The 20622-nt window shown below is 35.6% G+C and overlaps 1 protein-coding gene across 1 annotated transcript; it reads left to right on the forward strand.

Annotated features, from left to right (window-relative positions):
• The first annotated feature begins 5533 nt into the window (after window positions 1–5533).
• LOC126975390 (uncharacterized) lies at window positions 5534–20294 on the forward strand. Its single transcript, XM_050823274.1, has 7 exons — window positions 5534–5679; window positions 11944–12103; window positions 13203–13328; window positions 14343–14860; window positions 16311–16460; window positions 17940–18058; window positions 19077–20294. The coding sequence occupies exons 1-7, from the start codon at window positions 5534–5536 to the stop codon at window positions 20228–20230; spliced, it is 2373 nt and encodes a 790-aa protein (XP_050679231.1). The 3' UTR covers window positions 20231–20294.
• The last annotated feature ends 328 nt before the right edge of the window (window positions 20295–20622 follow it).

Raw genomic sequence — 20622 nt, forward strand, 5'->3', positions numbered from 1 at the left:
CATCTTGTACACGTAATAAGCGCTAAAACTGGGTGAGGTAAAACAGTGCCATACGGCACTACCGATCTCTTTGTGTTTGTAAAATCAAGTGCCCATTGGCACCGTCCGATGTGGAAAGGACAGCCGAAGTCACGTTTTGTACATATCAAGTCAACTATTAATCTGTGGTCCTTTGGTTGTCATTGTCAACAACAAAACAAATGTCAATTCGATTTCTGATTTCTGGGCTGGAATGCCGCTTTCATGTTTTAACTTTCATGATTTTTCTATGTGAATTTGTGTAAAGTGTATAATGTATGTTATTCACTATATGCTTGACATTTTTACGCTATTTACTACTGTTTACCACATATAAGCATTTTTCGCAATTTTATGTATTCATAAACAATACTTACAAGGTTTGTGCGTGTAAAATACATTATAAAAAGTATAAACAATAGTGATAGTAATTGCCTATCAATCAGTTTTTGTATTCTGGATGAAAGGACGCTTTATTTGCTGTTGTGAAAAGTAAGTACCATCTTATGTTTTCATAATAATGCCCTAACTATTATAGTTATGGCTCAAAAACCAATTAAAATGGATCTCATTAGATATTCCAAATATTACACAACCTCAAGATAGTTACAAGTCTAATATTAATAACTATTCTTTAAAGCTAAGTGTAAGATGAAGGATATCTAAATCTTCAAAAAATCACCCTCTGATTTTAAAAGAGCTCTTCCATTTTGGTATTATTTTCCAGTATTCATGTGATTAATTGGCACAAGTTGGTAAACCAGTTTTCTGTGATGTTTTTTTAATACAATTCACAACACAAATATGGTAAAGGTCACACATATTATCCATACAAACTACCTAGTTTTATTTACTGTAAAGGGGAACATGTCTAATATTATGTGAAGCAATTATGGTGTACATAACTTTACCAAAATACTTATACATAAAACTCTTTTTATTACTGAAAATATATATTTAAATAACTAATAAAATTCCAATTGGAACACCACCATTTGTGTATATCTATATTTTTGATTTTAATTGTTTACATATGTAGGTACATATCTATACAATAGATATATAACTTTACTGTTATAGACTAGAGGGTGATTCTTAGACTATCTTAATGGTCTTGTCAGCTTGTAGAGATATTTCTGATATAATCACCTTAATCAAAATATTAAGAAGTATGATTGTCTGTTCTATTCCCAGCCACTGTTCAGGCATTATCTATAAATAAATTTAAATGTTTTATAAAAAAATGACTCTGTCATACATCCTATTACTCCACTGCTGAATATCTAAATGATCGGACAGCCTGGGACTATATTGTGATTATTTTATAGCGATAGAAATGACTGTACAATAAATAATGCTGGGAGAGTTTCTTGCAGCTTCTCTCACAGAGCGCCATTTGTTTCCGAAGCGGTAGTAGTATCTAGTAGTTATTAGAAAAGGCATCAAAAATAATTCTAAAGGAATCAATTTTAAGAAAATAAATGTCTTTTATGCCCCCTGGTTCGTATCCAACGAATTATTACAGCGCAACCTAAGCCTGCCAACTGTAAAACAGGAAATTGTACGTCATACCAGAACCTACAAAGAGTGCATCAAAAGACACTCAAACACTCTGGCTCTGCCACTTATGGAAAACCACAACAAAGTGCGACACCTAAAACGCAAAATACCCCAAGATTTAATACAATCAGCTTAATACACAGTAAAGACAGCTACTGTTCTAACATTGAGAATGACACAGCCCACAGGTCACATACCGAGCTTGCCAGCGATAGCACCAGCCAACATACTGCTGAATGTCCCACAATGGAGACAGATTGTAGTAAATAAAGGGTGCTAAAAAATGAGAAAAAGTGCCAGGAAGCCAATTGCCACTCATTTTAATCAGTAGTTTTTTGCCATTTTTTAAATTCTTTCACCCCATTTATTAACTTTTTATATAAGTCACTTATGAATACATATAATATTACTTTTTCGAAACCATGGTAAATACATCAGGCAGGGTAGAGACATCAAGATTAGAGTAGATACTTTTTCCACCACGGGAGAGAATTTGCCACAGTACAATACTTAAATCAATAAAATCAGACTTTAGTAAAACTTCTTCTTAATAATAATATAATAATATTGACAAATTATCTTGCCCCAAATTAATCATATATAGCCTGTGTTATCGGTTGCAAGACAACAATATATTTAATACAATATACTTACTTAAACATACATAAATACATATAAACACCCGGAAACAAACATCCATGTTCATCATATAAATGCTTGCACCTACCGGGATTCGAACCTGGGACTTCCAGCTTAGTAGGTAGGATATAATAATTAATAATATAATCAAACTATCATATTACATCCTTTTTAGCGTTCTGTACCCCAAAAATACAGGTTAATACATTAAAAAATTTGCAATTATGTAAAAGCTGTTTATCGACACCCATGCTTTAAATCCTCCATTAAAGATTCAGAAACAGTTAGCTTATTGTCAACATTAAAACACCTAATGTCCTAATAACCATAACATCATCCAAACGAGTGTTGTAATGTTGTACTGAATTTCATAACAACACCCTTTTGTGTTTTTTTCGATCTCCTCATGCACAAAGAGTTTCAACAGACAGCCACATTCTTATTGCTCGATGTGTGGTATCTTGAATTAAAAAAAGTAACATTTTCGTTCATGTGCGTTCCACACTACCAGAACGTCGCGCGCCGAAAAAAAATGTAGGAATCCCCACCATTTTTCTTGAAAAAATTAGTGATTCAATTTTAGACAGCACACCGTGGGATATTTTCAATGTTGCAAAAGAATATAATATTCCAGTGAATTTTAATAATTGCACTATACAAATTATAAATTACTAATAAAATAAATAATTATTACATTAATACTTAGTTTATTTGTATATAATCAGTAATGGATGATATTAGGTTACTACTAGGACTAGTTGTTTTAATGTTAGCAGTAAGCTAACTGTTGCAGAACCTTTTAGAGGATTCATATTCTGGTTGTATGTAAAGTCTTTTATGCAACTGTTGATAATTAGGTATTCAAACACTCATGTGATACTATTATCACACTCTGCTTTGCCTCATGTGATAAGCCCACATTCATGTTTTAATACGAGTTAGTAACTCTTTTGTTGGGCGATGTATATGCTTCTACAATATGATCCCAGAAAATGTACAAAACAAATGTGTTACGAAATTTAAAAGAATTGTTAAAAAACGTTTGTGTTTGAAAGGTTATTATAGCATAAACGATTTTCTTAATGACACCACGGACTGGGAATAAAGCAAACACCCTCAGGCTCTTTAACTATAAATGATTATTGTACGATAGCACATTGTAATCCATATTTTATATTAAAAAAAAAGCCCGCTGTGTTTCTTGCGCCCATTCTTCTCAGGTCTGAGGCAGTCTCTTTTGAATTGGTGGTAGTTTTTGACGTTCAATTTTAAATCCTATTTTCAATAAAAATATTTGAATTTGAATACCACTTGTTACACAACAGTTGTATATATAACTATGACCTAATACAATATTAATCCTTATCATTTTATTAATACTTAATATTATAAAATTATTCAGAAGTAAGGTGATGTTTCATATTTAACTCATTAACTTTGATTACACATTACTGATGGCCTTAAACTACATTATTTCTGAATACTTACATCTTTTTTTTTATATTAACAGAATAGCATATGTTAGGTCAGCTAGTAATAATAAAATAATAATTTTAAACAATATTTGAATTCACTTATTGAACGTAAAAACCACCGCCCATTGAAGATAGACAGTCTCAGACCTGAGAAGAATAGGCGCAAGAAACTCAGCTGGCTTTCTTTTTATATAAAAATATGGTTTACAATAAAATATTGTACAATAAACATTTATAATTAAAGAGCCTGAGGGTGTTCGCTTCATTCCCAGTCTGTGATATCATTAAGAAAATTGTTTATGTTATAATAACCTTTGTGTGGGAGAAACAGTTTTAACAATTCTTTTAAATTTCGCAACACATTTGTTTCGTACATTTTCTGGGATTATATCGCCCATCAAAGACTTACAAACTCGACTTAACCGAGCATTACTTAACAGGCATAACAAGTTTATGCCTGTTAAGTAATGCCAACACAAGGGTGTTAACATTATGATTGTCACAGTTTCTAGCAAATTCCTCAATGTGCTTATAAAATAATTAGTTATGATTTCAATGCTTGTACTATTTTTAAACATTCCAACTTCCTTTGCGCCGGATGTCGACTAGATTATGGGTACCACAACGGCGCCTATTCCTGCCAAGAAGCAGTAATGTGTAAACATTACTGTGTTTCGCTCTGAAGGGCGCCGTAGCTAGTGAAATTACTGGCCAAATGAGTCTTAACAACATATGTCTCAATGTGACGAGCGCAATTGTAGTGCCGCCCAGAATTTTTGGGTTTTTCAATAATCAGTAATGAAGTAATGGGCAGGGCGTATCAATTACCATCAGCTGAACGCCTTGATTAAAATTTACATTATAAGCTTCACTAGTTCGATATAAAGGCAAGCATTTGCCTGCGTGTGTACGGCATAATGTGGTGAAAAAATCATTGTAGGTCAGTTTAGCAATAAGTTTCATGTTACACAATGGCACAGCGTCTCGTTCCCGGAAGCGAAACATCAACATGCTGTATTAAACGGAGCGTTAAAAAGCGATAAGAGTCGAGGCAAGAAATGCCGCAAATTACTTTCAACCTTAGCAGCTTGAGAGATGGAATCTGAAATGAGGAGATCGGTATTTGAACCGTCTCTGACATAGGCCTGATGATTAAAAGGCATAAAAAGGCATCAATTATTCAAAGTTGATTCCTTTAGAATTCTATTTGATGTCATTTCTAATATACTAGATATTACTACCGCTTCGGAAACAACTGGCGCTCTGAGAGAGAAGAACCGGCGCAAGACACTCTCCCAGCATTCTTTTTCTTTTGCGCTCTTTTCAATAATAATGTACAATATTGTACAGTCATTTCTATCGCTATAAAACATTAATAATCTAGTCCCAGGCTGTCCGATCACTTAGATATTCAGCTGTGGAGTAGTCGGATTTACGACACAGACATTTTTTTAATAAAAAATTTAAATTTTAAATTTATTATAATGGAACTAATGTGGCAGTGGGCAGGGCACATTGGAGGCGGGAAATCGGCTAACGGCCGTTCCCAATATTACAGTCTATCTCTTACTTGAGATAAAAATCGTAACTATCATTGTCTTTTCTGTCCCAATAAACTTATCGACGGTACCTTATCCGTACACGCTGTCTGCCAATGGGACGACGTATAGCTTACCAGCGATAGAAGTTTGTATGGAAATTGCAATCCTCGCGTCCCAATTAAGGCGATAAGAATGACCATAGACTGCGTTGAATGCGACGCATTCCGGAGTTTAAGCAATTGTTAAACCTTCAAATATGTCCCATAAAGTGTGTCTAAATGAGTAACTTGTCTTTCAGAGATGGAGGCGTGCTGCTCCAGGTTCACGGCGGCGGAAGGTGGCGCCAGGTTGGCTGCTGCCGCCGCCACCAGGAACCTCATCATCACCGAACACACCAACTTTATCCCCACTTACCTGCTCGTGGAGTACGCGCAAACAATTAGAGGGTAGGATGATATTAAAGTTATTGACATTTATTTTATCAAAGTTAATTAATAATAATAATATTTACACACTTTTACACAAATTATCTTGCCTCAAACTAGGCATAGCCTGTACTATGGGTAAAAGACAACGATATATTTAATACAATATACTTAAACATATATAAATACATATAAACATCCGTGACGCGGAAACAAACATCCATATTCATCATATAAATGATTGCACCTACCGGGATTCGAACCCGGGACCTCTAGATTAGTAGTCAGGGTAACTAACCATTCGGATATATGGGTCGTCAATTCGTTGAGAATTGTTGGTGATGATTCCAAGGACACTGAGGGAGAAGAAACGGCGCAAGAGACTCGCAGTATTTTTTGTGCTTATTTAAAAGTATCACCATTGTGTTACATAAGTAAAGTCAAAGTCTTTATTTGACTTTGACTTTACTTTATTCAATTAGGCTTAATTTAGCGCTTTTTACACGTCACTATAAATATTTATCTTAAACTAGCTTGATACCTGCGACTTCGTCCGTGTACACACGTGACTAAGCACGTAGTACTTATAAAAACATTTATTTCTTAACAAAACTTAAGATTCATCGTTCATAAAAATTTTGTTTTCAGATTTTATTTGAGCTAAAATTAAGTTTATATTTCACCTGCTAAGAAATTTGGAAATATATAAAAATTCTAATTAGTTATTCATTTTAAACTATTCTTTCAATTTGATTTCTGAACGACGGGGGACATATCAAAGAAAAACAAAATTGTTGTTTTTATTTAATTCCGAGCATTTTCATATTTATTTTAAACCTTCTCTGGACTGCCACAAATAATTCAAAACCAAAATTTGCCAAATCGGTCCAGCCGTTCTCGAGTTTTAGCGAGACTAACGAACAGCAATTCATTTTTATATATATAGATTACTGCACTAACCTTAAGTTCGTAAAAAGTTGAGCTCGTGAGAAGAACATACAAGAAACTCAACGGCCACTCTTTTCAATCAAATATAATTTTACAATGCCTGTAATTTACATAACAAATTAGTTTTTAATATAAATTATTTCATAAAAAGTTATAAAGAATAATCTGTATGAATATAAATTATCGTATATTAGATGCATCAACCTTTAGAGCTTGAATTCATTGTTTGTGTAAGGATGCTTCGTGAACATGATGGTCGTGATTACTGTCATAGTAAGTCAATCATAGTCAAATAAAGGCTCATCTCAAACAAAATATCTAAGGCTATCTGCAGTTGAATAATAAGATTTTATTCAGAGCTACGGTTTATTAAAACTTGTATGGTTTTATTCATAACCATAAAAATAGCTGACGCTGTTTTGCAATCGAACATTCCAATATTACTTCATTTTTCTAAAATAAACATAGCCTAAATTACTCCTTATTACATCAGCTACCTGCCAATAAAAGTCCCATCAAAATAGGTCCAGCCATTTCAGAAATTAGCCGGAACAAACAGACAGACAGACAAAAATGGTAAAAACTGTTATTTTGGTGTATGTAGCGTATATATTCAAATACATTAAGTAAAAAACGGTTATTTACATATTACAAACAAACACTATAAATGTCTTCTACCGCATTTATCACGGGGAGTGTTCCGAAGAGCTGTTTCACCTTATTCCTGCCTCCGAATTCCACCATCGCACGACACGCCACAAGTTAGGATATCATCCCCACCATCTGGATGTGTGGCGGTCCTCCACAGTGCGGTTTTCAGGGAGCTTTCTTCCACGTACTACAAAGCTGTGGAATGAGCTTCCTTGTGCGGTGTTTCCGATACGATACGACATGGGTACCTTCAAAAAAGCGCGTAAACCTTCCTTAAAGGCCGGCAACGCTCCTGTGATTCCACTGGTGTTGCAAGAGAATGTGGGCGGCGGTGATCACTTAACACCAGGTGACCCTTGCGCTCGTTTGTCCTCCTATTCCTAAAAAAAGAAAACACTCCAATTTTATTTCTATTTCTTTAAAACATCCTTTTAATATACCTACGCTCGTTAAAATGGTATTCATAATCGCATTTCAGAGCACTAATTATTATCTCTCCGAATACTTATGCTAAGTAATCTAAACCCCTGGCAAAACGAGCCTGAAATACATAGACAAATGTATGGCACAAACGGGCATAGACTCACGAGCCAAGTGTTGAGAGACAGAAATATCAGCAATGAAACTAAAATACTCCTAAACAATTTGTTATGTTTTTAATGTGATAACTCTTACTTCTAGGATTAATACACAAATAAAATCTTATGAACGATGCGGGACTCGAGCCCACGACCTCTCCCAACTGAGCTAACCGTTCGAGTGACGTATCGTCATAGAATCTTGTATGCTTTGTTCAACTCTCGGGTTGTGGCTTCATGGAGCTTTCATCTGCAAGAGCGACATATCAAGTCAATTTCCTAATATGCAAATATTGTTATTGAGCAGGTTATCAACTGTAAAGTAGATCCTGTAGATGAAGCCACAACCTGAGAGTTGAACAAAGCAAACAAGATTTTATAACGAGGCGTTACTAGAACGGTTAGCTCAGTTGGTTAGAGCACCGGCACGGAACGCCGGAGGTCGTGGGTTCGAGTCCCGCTTCGTTAATAAAATTTTGTTTTCAAATTTTATTTGCGTAAAACACTCCTGGTTCTCACACTTGTCTTCCTCATCGCTCTACACGGCGTAGAGAATGGACTTTCAAGGCCAGAGATAGACAAAGTCAATCAACGTCCTTCAAATGTGGTATTGGCGCCGTATGCTCCGGATACCATAGAAGGCCCGTTGCACAAACATCTGCATGTTGATGATAAGGGACGAGACGAGCAGGACGTTCAGCTGATGGTATTTCATAGGCTGTGCCCATTACAATACAGTGTCGCTCAGGATTCTTGAAAAAAAAAAATTCTGAACGGCACTACAATTGCGCTCGTCACCTTGAGACATAAGATAGATAAGTCTCATTTGACCAGTAATTTCACTAGCTGCGGCGCCTTTCGAACGAAACACAGTAATGCGTACACATTACTGCTTCACGGCAGAAATAGGCGCCGTTGTGGTACTCATAATCTAGCCGGCATCCTGTGCAAAGGAGCCTCCCACTGGTAATGCTCAGCGTCTGTACACGGTCTGCTTACAGCGCACAATGCGATGGTGACCGGGTAAATAGGGAGTAAAAGGTGATTGGGTCGAATTTCTGAAAACTTGAAAATCGATATTAATACAATATTTGTGCTGCAGAAGAGCGCTATCCGCGCTATTTATAACCTAGGTCCTAAAGAATCATTGAGAGCAAAATTCAAAGAAATTAACATTTTGACTGTTGCTTCTCAATATATTCTTGATGATGTAATGTATGTTCATAGGCACATAAGTGTATTTACTAGAAACTGTCCTAACCATAATGTAAAACCAGGAAGAGACATAACTTATATAACCTACTACTCAGCTAAGTATAGTTTTGTTTTGTGGGGCGATGTATATGCTTTTACAACAAGATCCCCGAAAATGTTCAAAACAAAAGTATTACGTTATTCAAAAGAATTGTTAAAAAGCGTTTGTGTGGTAAAGGTTACTTTAACATAATGACTTTCTTATACCGTAGATTGGGAATGGAGCGGCCGCCCTTAGGCTATTAAATAATAAATTTAATTGTACAATATTACTTTGCAAAGATAATCTTGATGAAAAATAAGGCCGCTGAGTTTATTGCGTTCTTCTCAGGTCTGAGGCATTCATTTTGGAATGGGTCGTAGTTTTGACTTTCAATAAGTGATTTCACATCCTATTTTGAATAAAAATATTTGAATTTGAATCCCCATAAGTGCCGCACTCCTCTAGACGACGCGGACGGTGCGAAACCGATGGAAACAGCTTGTTGACCCATTAATTAATACTAACTTAGTTCATTTTTTTTCACTCACTGCAAATAATTTAAATGAGTAAATGTACAATATTTATTACATAATACTAATTATTTACATCTTTTTATCGCTAATTGTAATAATACTAACATTGTAAAAACGGTTTTGCAGTGATATTAAAAGAGGTTGATCTCTGACCCCGAAACTAGTTAAATCTGTATCTTCGGGGTCAGTGATTCCTCGACTAATGACAATGTCAAACGAAACAATAATAGATAAAATCCGACCCCACTATTCGGATCCGAAGTACTTTGTAATAGGATTTAATTCAAAGTTCGTGGTTCATTAGTTTCGAACCTTAACCGTAACTCGTACAGGCAGATTGCAATAATACTACTGAATTATCGCCTTAGTCGTGATAAACTACGACTAACGGCCGTTCCCAATATACTATCTACAGATAGAGATAAGTAACTACCTTGTACGGTCAGTAATTAGCTGTCAATAATCTAAAGCTGTCCCAATATAACCGATAACTCATTCTTATCGCTTTATAGTGGGACGCATGATTGCATAGACCAAACAAACTTCTATCGCTGGCAAGCTATACGTCGTCCCATTGACAGACGGCGTGTACGGATAAGGTGAGTTACCGTCGACAAGTTTATTGGGACAGAAAGGTCAACGATAGTTACGATTGTTATCTCAAGTAAGAGATAGACTGAATATTGGGAACTGTCCATCGGGAATTTGCTTATTAAATAAATATTGCTGATGCTCTTGCTCTTTGAAGATTTTCTTCGTACAAGAAGACCTCTTCGTACAATAAAAATCGTGCAATTTTATAATAAAATAAATATGTTTTATCTAAAACGATCGGTTTATACCTCTGTCGTAAAAAGTGAGGTTGTTGTTACGATCATAATAATGTCAAACAACGAAGTAAATATATAGTGTGTTTGGGAATAAGGTAAACGAAAGACAAAATGTCTAATCGCGAACTTCGTATCGATCTTCGGATCCGAAACACTTTCGTAATAGGAAAATGTACGATCCGTCAACCGAAACTTCGTATTTAGATTTTCGTAATTGGGCTCCTGAAATCCTATTACCAAAGTACATCGGATCCGAATAGTGCGGATAGATTTCGTTTCGGAACCATAGATATAGCCATAAAAGTAAATGTCAAGTGAATTTGCGAATAAGGTAAACGAAAGACAAAATGTCTAATCGCGAACTTCGTGTCGATCTTTGGATCCGAAACACTTTCGTAATAGGAAAATGTACGATCCGTCAACCGAAACTTCGTATTTCGATTTTTGTAATTGGGCTCCTGTTTCGTATACGACGTTTGATTTTCGATGTCATTCGGTTTATAATAATAATAATAAACTGGGGGTAAGTTATAATGCATATCGTTTTTTTTTTATTCCAAGCGATAACAATTTATGGTTGAATGGTTCGATCTGAACTTATCGACCTCAATCTATTTGTTTCCGCTCTAACTACAGGCGAACCTTAATGGGCCGCAGTAATAAAACGCGTTTATAACATTGGCGATAATACCGACATGTGGCATTACATTTTAAACGTTTGATACGCCCTGCCCATTACAATGCAGTGCCGCTCGGGATTCTTGAAAAACCCAATAATTCTAAGCATCACTGCAATTGTGCTTGTCACCTTGAGACATAAGATGTTACGTCTCATTTGCTCAGTAATTTCACTAGCTACGGCACCCTTCAGACCAAAACACAATAACGCTTACATATTACTGCTTCGCGGCAGAAATAGGCGCCGCGCTATTGCCGCGTTAAATTGAAATTCTTTTGTTTTATTTATTTAAAACATTGGTAACGATACTATCAGCTCAAACCAAAAAAACAACAAAGGAAGAATATTTAAATGATTTTTCTATATCGCGTATCTAACTAGTACTAACATAAAACCCCCGTTAGGTTTATGGGCAAAAAAATCTTGATGCAGCTTAGACCTGCATTGTTTGACTTTATATTATCATAAATGTGACAATTATATTAAATAATATAATAAATAGAAATGGGGGACCCAGGAAGGTCCCTGGGTGACTCCAAGAGTAAAAGTCTCCTGGTTGCTGAGGAAACTTTGAATCTTGTTGTTGTTCTATGTTTACGATCTGTAAGATAACTCCTGAAGAAAATGGGCCGTTCCGCGAATACCAAGATTTTCTTTGAAAGAAGCATGGGAATTGAAACAGCATCGAAGGCTTTGCATAGGTTTAAAAAGTTGAAGTATTTTATATTTATATTCCAGTGGGTTATAATTGTATTTGAAAGATCCAGTAAATATGATATTATATTAAGATTTCGCACATACATGAAGTGATATGTACTCTTTTTTCCAGAGGGCTATCTGATGGGTACCAACGTTCGGTGTACATCACCAGGGAGTCCAAAGTAGATTGCGTAGCGCATGAGCTTACGATACTTACTGACCTGATGGTTGTGGGTGTGAAGGTGGTCGATGATGTACTGGATTGGAGGCAGGTGCTGGAGTCTACGCAGGTATTTCGATTGACAACTTACCTATTTTAAAGTAGAACGAAGCGAATTCAATTTATAATAGTTGAGATCAGCGTGCACAAAAACACAGACACACCGTCACTTAGACAAAAACTTGCAACACTACTTTTTGGCCTCAGTTACTTCAGTACATAGTGTTTTTAATTGAATTTGTTTGAAAAATATTTAATGTACAGAAAAGGCGCTACAATTCTTTGTAATTTGATAAACTCGGTAGGTAGTGCATTATTATTGTAATGGCCGGAAGTGACCGCACAACAGGCCAGCATATTTAAAGAATTCGATGAAGCCTCCTCCACCAGGATTTTAATCAATGGGCCTGCATGTTTAAAGAATTCGATAAAACCTCCTCTACCAGGGAATTAATATGTTCATAAATGGGCCTGCATATTTAAAGAATTCCATAAAGCCTCCTCCACCAGGGATTTAATATCTTCATCAATGGGCCTGCATATTTAAAGAATTCCATAAAGCCTCCTCCACCAGGGATTTAATATCTTCATCAATGCAAGAGATGCGGTGTCGTCATATTAGGTGGGAGTATGCTCAATGCTTGAACGTTTCGTATTAAACAAGCATTTGTTTTGTACGTTGTAAGGGCCGTGACTCGCTTTCCCTTTTTTTTATGGAAAAGAAGGACACACGAGCATACGGGTCACCTGATCTACACCTTCTTCCTTCTGGCACATTCTCTTGCAACAGCAGAGGAATCACATGAGCCTTGCCGGCCTTTAAGGAAGGTGTACGCGCTCTTTTGAAGGAATCCATATCGCATCGTCTCAGAAACACCTCAAAAAAAATCATTCCACAGCTCTGTAGTACATGAAAGAAAGCTCCTTGAAAACCGCACTGTGGGGATGATAACCTAATTTGTGGCGAATCGTGCGAAGGTGGAATACTGCGGCAGGAATCAGATATAACTGAAGTATATTACGTAAAATTGGGCGTCTTTGACCAACTTGCGATAGAAACTACGGTCTATTCGAAGTAGCGCTTCTTGCGCTCTCTACGAGAAGACCTAATGACGCAAGTAGTTGACGAGATCACAGATATAGCTTTATACACCTATAATATGTTTCAGGTTATGGTGACCACGTCAGAAGTTTTGACGCGAATTCTACAAAAGGACTTCCTGAACATGTCGAATATTAACGTTCTTATTATTGATAGCTGTCATCTGGTGTTCAGAGATATCAACTTACAATATGTGAGTATTACTGTATGTATGAAGTATATCTAGAAAAACCATCTTAAAAATAATAAATATAAATATATTACTTTTAAATATTAGAAAAACAGTTGTTCCTTAAATTATTTATTTAGTTTTCATATACATCTTAGCTCAGCCTTTCATTTGATATTCACATTTATAAGAATATTGCCATCTATGCTAACATCTTATGTCTCAAGGTGACGAGCGCAATTGTAGTGCCGCTCAGAATTTTTGGGTTTTTTTTTTCGACAGCGGCGAGTGGCGCTGCATTGTAATGGGCAGAGCGTATCAATACCATCAGCTGAACGTCCTGTTCGTCTCGTCCCTTATTATCATTAAAAAAACTATATCAGTTAACAAAATCAACAGTAAAAAGTAATTTGCCTAGCTACTCTTTACTGACGCTTGAAGATGGTTTCCGTACTTGTTCCAACCCGCGGGGCTTGTATTTGAATATCTGAGGTATATTATACGATAACAGCAAGAATTTGTCTTTCGTTTTTAGCGTTATACGCTATTAGCAAAGTTGTTTAAAACAACTCATACAATTTGTTATGTAAAACAACTGGCAACTGGTATATTTATTTAATTCGGACAAAGATAAAATTGTAACCACTAACCTTAAATTTCCTCGCCTCTTTCTGCCTTGGATCCAGTGCCTTAACTTCCAGCTCGATGCATGGCACTCGTAGTTCCGTAGAAAGTTAGTCACGGACGTTAAAAGGAGATTACATGAATTGAATCCGTTACATACGACATAACAATAGATGAAGGGGGTTTTCAGAGAGCAAAGTGACAGCACCTCTTCTTCGTAGTGGTCGGACGCGGACTCTCGACTCGTGTGTGTCGCTCTTAAAAGCCGGTGGGCGTTGGCAGCTGTCACTTCGACAAGATGAGGGTAGTTCAAAAATGTAACCTTAGCGGTCACTTCTATCACCACCATCTTTTTGGTCATTGATCGAACACAATTTATACCCAGTAAACGAATTTTTTCTTCCCTCTTTTCAGATAATGGATCTATATAAAGACTGTGATACAGATAAAAGACCTAGAATCTTAGCAATGACTTATCCATTATTCCAATCAGTAAAAGAAAACGAAATCAATAAAAAGGATGATGACATTAATTACTCTGATAATAATACAATATCAGATGACGATGTCAAAGATACTGACGCTGAGAAAGAAAATACTGATGATATAAATAATATTGGAACAGATAACAGTGTAGAAAATAATGACGATAGTGATGTAAGACAAGAATCCGACCTGACTGTTTCAAACTTAGTTGACAATAAGTGTTGCTCAAGTAAAATTATTAGTGAAAGTAATGATGTCTTAGATATTAATGACGACATGAATGAAAATAATGAAAAGATTGTAGTTGTAAGAGAAAATAAGACAGGTGCGTATATCAATTTAGATGATTTTGATATGTATGAGAAACTTGAGTGGAAAATTGAGGAAATGGAGAAGATGTTGTGCTGTCAAATGGATCTTGCTGAGGATATCGATGGTGGCAAGAGGTAAGCTAGTTGTTTGACTTTATGTAGTTTCATGGCACCGATGTAGCAAAGTCAATTTAAAAATTTGTTAATACATGTAAACACTGATATACTATTATCTTATCTTAATATATATAAATTACGTGACATGTTGTTTGTCCGCGATGGACTCCTAAACTATTGAGCGGATTTAAATGGGGATTATTTTATGGAGTGCAGTTTAGTCCAACTTGTGAGATAGGATAGTTTTTATGTTGATTTCGGACCCATGATTATTTTTATTTCCAATATTTGTTTTGTATGGACATATTTTCTGTGAGAGAATTTATTGACGCACGGTTTGACAGTTCTGCTGTGAAGCGATTTCATTTCACATAATTCTTTGACTAAAGTTTGAGTTACTCCAGGAAGTGAGGGAACTTAATTTTATTATATTACCAGCTGACCCGGCTAACGTTGTAGTGCCCTATGAAGAAAAATTCAATAATAAAAATTTTTGGGGTATTAAAAATAGATGACGACCGATTATAAGACCTACCAAATATATAGTACATAAAATTTATCGTACTACAATAATCATTATATTCGATTGCCATCTTGCAACTCTATTGCGTGTCTGTGGATGGAATAGAATAATATTAAAATCGCGATACAAAAATAGGTGTTGATCGTAGATGGGTGAAAATTTGAAGTTGTGTGTATTTTTTAATGCTGAATCATAATAAAAATTGTCAAAAAAAATATTCAGGGTTGTGAAAAATAGATGTTGGCCGATTCTCAGACCTACCCGATATACACTCAAATTTTCAAACAAATTGGTTAAGCTGTTTCGGAGGACTTTGGTAACAAACACCAAGACACGAGAATTTTATATAATACGAGGGACACATTAAAGGAAAAACAAAATTGTTGTTTATTTTATTTTTTCGAGAATTTTCATATTTATTCACCTTTTAAACCTTCTCTGGACTTCCACAAATAATTCAAGACTAAAATTAGTCAAATCCGTCCAGCCGTTCTCGAGTTTTAGCGAGACTAACGAACAGAAATTCATTTTTATATATATAGACTAGCTGACCCGACAGACGTTGTTCTGTATATAATAAATAAAATAATGTTTTTATATTAATTTGTCAATAATATATCATAACATCAAAAATTATTTCGTAAAATATGCACCCTGCTGTCGTAATGAAATTGTTTCACAGCAGAACTGTCAAACCGTGCGTCAATAAATTCTCACATAGAAATTATGTATGGACACATCAAAGGAAAAACAAATTAGTTGTTTTTATTTAATTTAGCAGCATAATCCTATTTATTCACCTTTTAAACCTTTCCTGGACTTTCACGAATAATTCAAGACCAAAATTAGCCAAATCGGTCCAGCACTTCTCGAGTTTTAGCGAGACTAACGAAGAGCAATTATTTTTTATATATATAAATAAGATATCAAATTGTTCATCGACAGATTATCACCGTCCGTCGCAAAACCAAAGGAGGTTATAATAGAGTTCAATTCACAAATACCCGCACATTTGGTGACAGATGCGTACAAAGAGCTTGACAGCTTCATGAGGAGCACAATCTACGACGCTGTTGACTTTTTAACTGAGCACAGGTATGTAGCAAGCTTACGTTATGAACAGAGCTGGCCAGATATCAATGATTTCATTACCAGTGAATTTACCATGGGGGGCTCATTTGCACCGGATGCCGGCTAGATTCTGGGTACCACAACGGCGCCTATTTCTACCGTGAAGCAGTAATATGTAAGCAATACTGTGTTTCTGTCTGAAGGGCGCCGTAGCTAGTGAAATTACTGGGCAAATGAGACTTGACATCTTATGTCTCAAGGTGACGAGCCCAGTTGTAGTGCCGCTCAGAATTTTTGGTTCCTTCAAGATCCCTGAGTGGCACTGCATTGTATTTGGCAAGGTGTATCAGTGTGGCTCGTCTCGTCCCTTATTTTCATAAAAAAAGAACGCCACGCATAAGGATATCATCCCCACCATCTGGATGTGTGGCGCCCTCCACAGTGCGGTTTTCAAGAAGCTTTCCTCCACGTACTACAAAACTGTGGAATGAACTTCCTTACTCCTGTGATTCCTCTGGTGTTGCAAGAGAATGTGCGCGGCGGCGATCACCTAACACCTGGTGACCAGTACGCTCGTTTGTCCTCCCTTTTTGTGAACAATGCCTTCTCCTTTTTTGAATATTGGCCAAAAAATTATATTTTTTAAATCCTTCAAAAAGTGTTTTACTTTTATGTAAGTAAATGTAAGTTAAAACTATTGTCAGCTTGATGTGTTAACAAGCGCTACCGACGTCATGAACTGTCATAAGATATCCCAATTAATAAAGGCATAAAGGCATTTATTTTCTCAAAATTGATTCCTTTAGAATTCTTTTTGATGTCATTTCTTATACTACTAGATACTACTACCGCTTCGGAAACAAATGGCGCTCTGAGAGAGAAGAAGCGGCGCAAGAAACTCTCCCAGCATTCTTTTTTTTTGCGCTCTTTTCAATAAAAATATACAATATTGTACAGTTGCTATAAAATAATCACAATCTAGTCCCAGGCTGTCCGATCATTTAGATATTCAGCAGTGGAGTAATAGGATTTACGACAGAGCCATTTTTTTATAAAACATTTAAATTTATTTATAGACAATGCCTGAACAGTGGCTGGGACTTTATTGTAGAAGTGTATACATTTACCCTTAAAGCTATTATGTATCCTAACATTCATTTAACTACTGTTCATATTTAAATACTATTTAATATAATTATCACTTTAATTAGAAATAACTTCAATAGCATATAATATTTAGATCTTTAGTTAACTTGGGTCGTGTAAGTTAGCACTACAGTAGTGCCAACTGACAGTTTGGTAGCATCATCACGATAGACGGTCATGCCCTATATAAGTCAGAGCGCTAAGTTCGAGTGGATATTACTTATAGTGAATTATATGGGGTAACACTGCCCAAATTGTACTAAATATAATAATAATTATTAGTTAAATACAGATATTTAAATTTTAAGTGCGTTTAAATTACCAACTCCTTCTACACTTTGCCTCTATTAATTTCAGATATGACCCGACAGAGATATACGGGGATGAGTTATATGAGGAGTTTATGAATATACCGGACCCCACCATCGACCCGAAGACAATTTTCAACCTATTCTTATATGTGTTAGATGAGCTTGGTAATTACAATTTATCAATATTTTTATATCAATTAAAAAAAAACAAAGAGCGCACCAGCTCGAATTGTCGGGGACCCAGTGCCCTGTGAACGGCTAGATCACTAGGCTTTGCGTAAAGACGTCGCTTTATTGTGTGTCTTCTACCGCATTTATCACTGGGAGTGTTCCGAAGAGCTATTTCACATGATTCGTGCCGCCGAATTCCACCTTCGCACGACACGCTACAAGTTAGGAACACGCCAAAAATTTCAAGAAGCTTTCGTGCACGTACTACAAAACTGTGGTGTGTCTCCTTGTGCGGTGTTTCCGGGACTATACGACATGCCACCAAAAAAAGCGCGTACACCTACCTTAAAGGCCGGCAACGTTCCTTTGATTCCTCTGGTGTTGCAAGAGAATGTGGGCGGCGGTGATCACTTAACACCAGGTGACCAGTACATTCCTTTGCCCTCCTTTTCCATAAAAGAGCAAAGAATTTCTATGTTTATAATTTGTTTTACATATTTTACACAAAAAAAAATAAAGATAAATGCTTGGATAATCTCAACTTAGCATGTTGGTTGGTAAACCAGCACAGGCAATGTCTTGGGTCATTTGGCCAAGTCGCGATAATTCATAGTTAACATTAAAATACTTATATATATCTAATTATAATGTACATAGGTATATAAAGTTTAGGAATACGAAGACCATTAAATGTATGAATACTGTGAAAACTAAGGGTAGGATAAAACTTGGTGAGTTTCTTGCCTGTTCTTCTTCTCAGAACAAGGCCTTGAACTGAAGGCATCAAATTTGAGTTTCAAAAGTCTACAAATTGTACCTAAATGAATAAAGGAATTTAATTTAATTTACATACTAAAACACGTAAAACTTGTCTTTGCAAGTCTGTTACTTGAATAAGTCTTGCACGGAGTGCGAAATTATTGCATTCCCATAATATAGTGTATTGCGAAAAAATCAACTTACCTTTTTTAAAGTTTTGTTAGAAAAATAATTTTGTAATTATAATTTGCAGGTCCCTACCCTGCCGATAAAGCAGCATTTTCTCTTCTCACCAAATTAGAGAAGCTCAAAATTAAAGTGCCTTATGAACGTCACTTTCTACTTCTTTGCCTTTGCACTTCAGTATTTGTCAAAATTCGCTGCTACGCCGATTTGATATTTTCAAGATACGAATCTGATTGGGAAAAACTGTCCTTATTCTCTACGCCAAAAGTTCTTAGATTCGCTGAAGTTCTGGAGCAATTTCAGCCTGAGTCTCAAAATGACACAGCAGAAGTTAATGACAACGCAGCGGCAGTGCAAAAAAATAATGATAAAATTGAGGCTGATGCTAATGGTACAACAATAAATGAAAAAACTCAAAACGATGAAGAAAAACCTAGTGACAATAACAAACAACAAAATATTGACAATCCTAATAAAAATGATAAAGTAAATAATTGCGACAAAACTCAAATAGAAATAGAAGACATTAATAAGAAATCTGTTGAAGGTAATGATGATAAAATAATAGATTGTAACAAAACTATTGATATCAATAGTGAATTACAAAAATGTAAGGAGAATGTTGATAAGAATACTAAACTAGTACGTTCAAAAACATCAGAATTGTTGACTGAGTTAAATGCTTGTGATTTTGCGTCACTAGGTGATAAATTAGAGGACAAAGTTAACATTATTGAGATGAACCTTAAAAATATTGATGAATATGATGATATTTGTGAAAATATACATAACCTTAAGAATACCACGGAGAATGAAATAAATAAGGACACTTTTGGTGATGTAGAATCCGTAAATGCTGCAGATAAGTCTCCAAATTCTAATCTCAAAGAAAATGATAGACGTGAATGTAGTATACACACAGACTGTAACAAAGATACTGGGTTAGATGTTGAGTGTAAAAATGATAGTGCTTTAGTAACGGATAGTGTAAAAGATACTGCTTTGAATACTAAGTGTGTAAGTGAAAGTGATACATCAAAAGGTTTAAAAAAATGCAGAGCTAGAGGGAGAGGCAGGCCGAGGCATAACATGAGACTGCAGCAACAGAACATGGATTCCTTGTGCGGAATTGTGTTTATAAAGGAACCGTTGATGGCCAAGATTCTGTTCATGCTTGTTGTGGTGAGTTGTACAGAATTTACTAAATTTTTAATATCTTAATATATATAAATTACGTGACACGTTGTTTGTCCGCGATGGACTCCTAAACTAATGAACGGACTTAAATGGGGATTACTTCATGGAGTGCAGTTTAGTCCAACTTGAGAGATAGGATAGTTTTTATTTAGATTTGGGACCATTAATAATATTTATTTCCAATATTTGTTTTGTATGGACATATTTTCTGTGAGAGAATTTATTGACGCACGGTTTGACAGTTCTACTGTGAAACAATTTCATTATAACAACAAGGATCATATTATGTTACAATGAAATGAAATTATTGACAAATTCATAAAAAACAGTATTTTATTTATTATGTACAGAACAATGTCTGTCGGGTCAGCTAGTAAATTTATAAATTTTAAGGAAATCTTTCTTGCGCCCTTTCT

Source organism: Leptidea sinapis, chromosome 2 (assembly GCF_905404315.1).
Source record: "Leptidea sinapis chromosome 2, ilLepSina1.1, whole genome shotgun sequence".
Taxonomy (NCBI): domain Eukaryota; kingdom Metazoa; phylum Arthropoda; class Insecta; order Lepidoptera; family Pieridae; genus Leptidea; species Leptidea sinapis.

Excerpts from the sequence above, each read along its gene's own strand:
- LOC126975390 (XM_050823274.1), top strand. The coding sequence starts at position 5,534 with ATGGAGGCGTGCTGCTCCAGGTTCACGGCGGCGGAAGGTGGCGCCAGG. Across the intron at positions 12,104-13,202 it reads AGGTGCTGGAGTCTACGCAG|GTTATGGTGACCACGTCAGA; the intron begins GTATTTCGATTG and ends AATATGTTTCAG. Across the intron at positions 18,059-19,076 it reads ATATGTGTTAGATGAGCTTG|GTCCCTACCCTGCCGATAAA; the intron begins GTAATTACAATT and ends TATAATTTGCAG.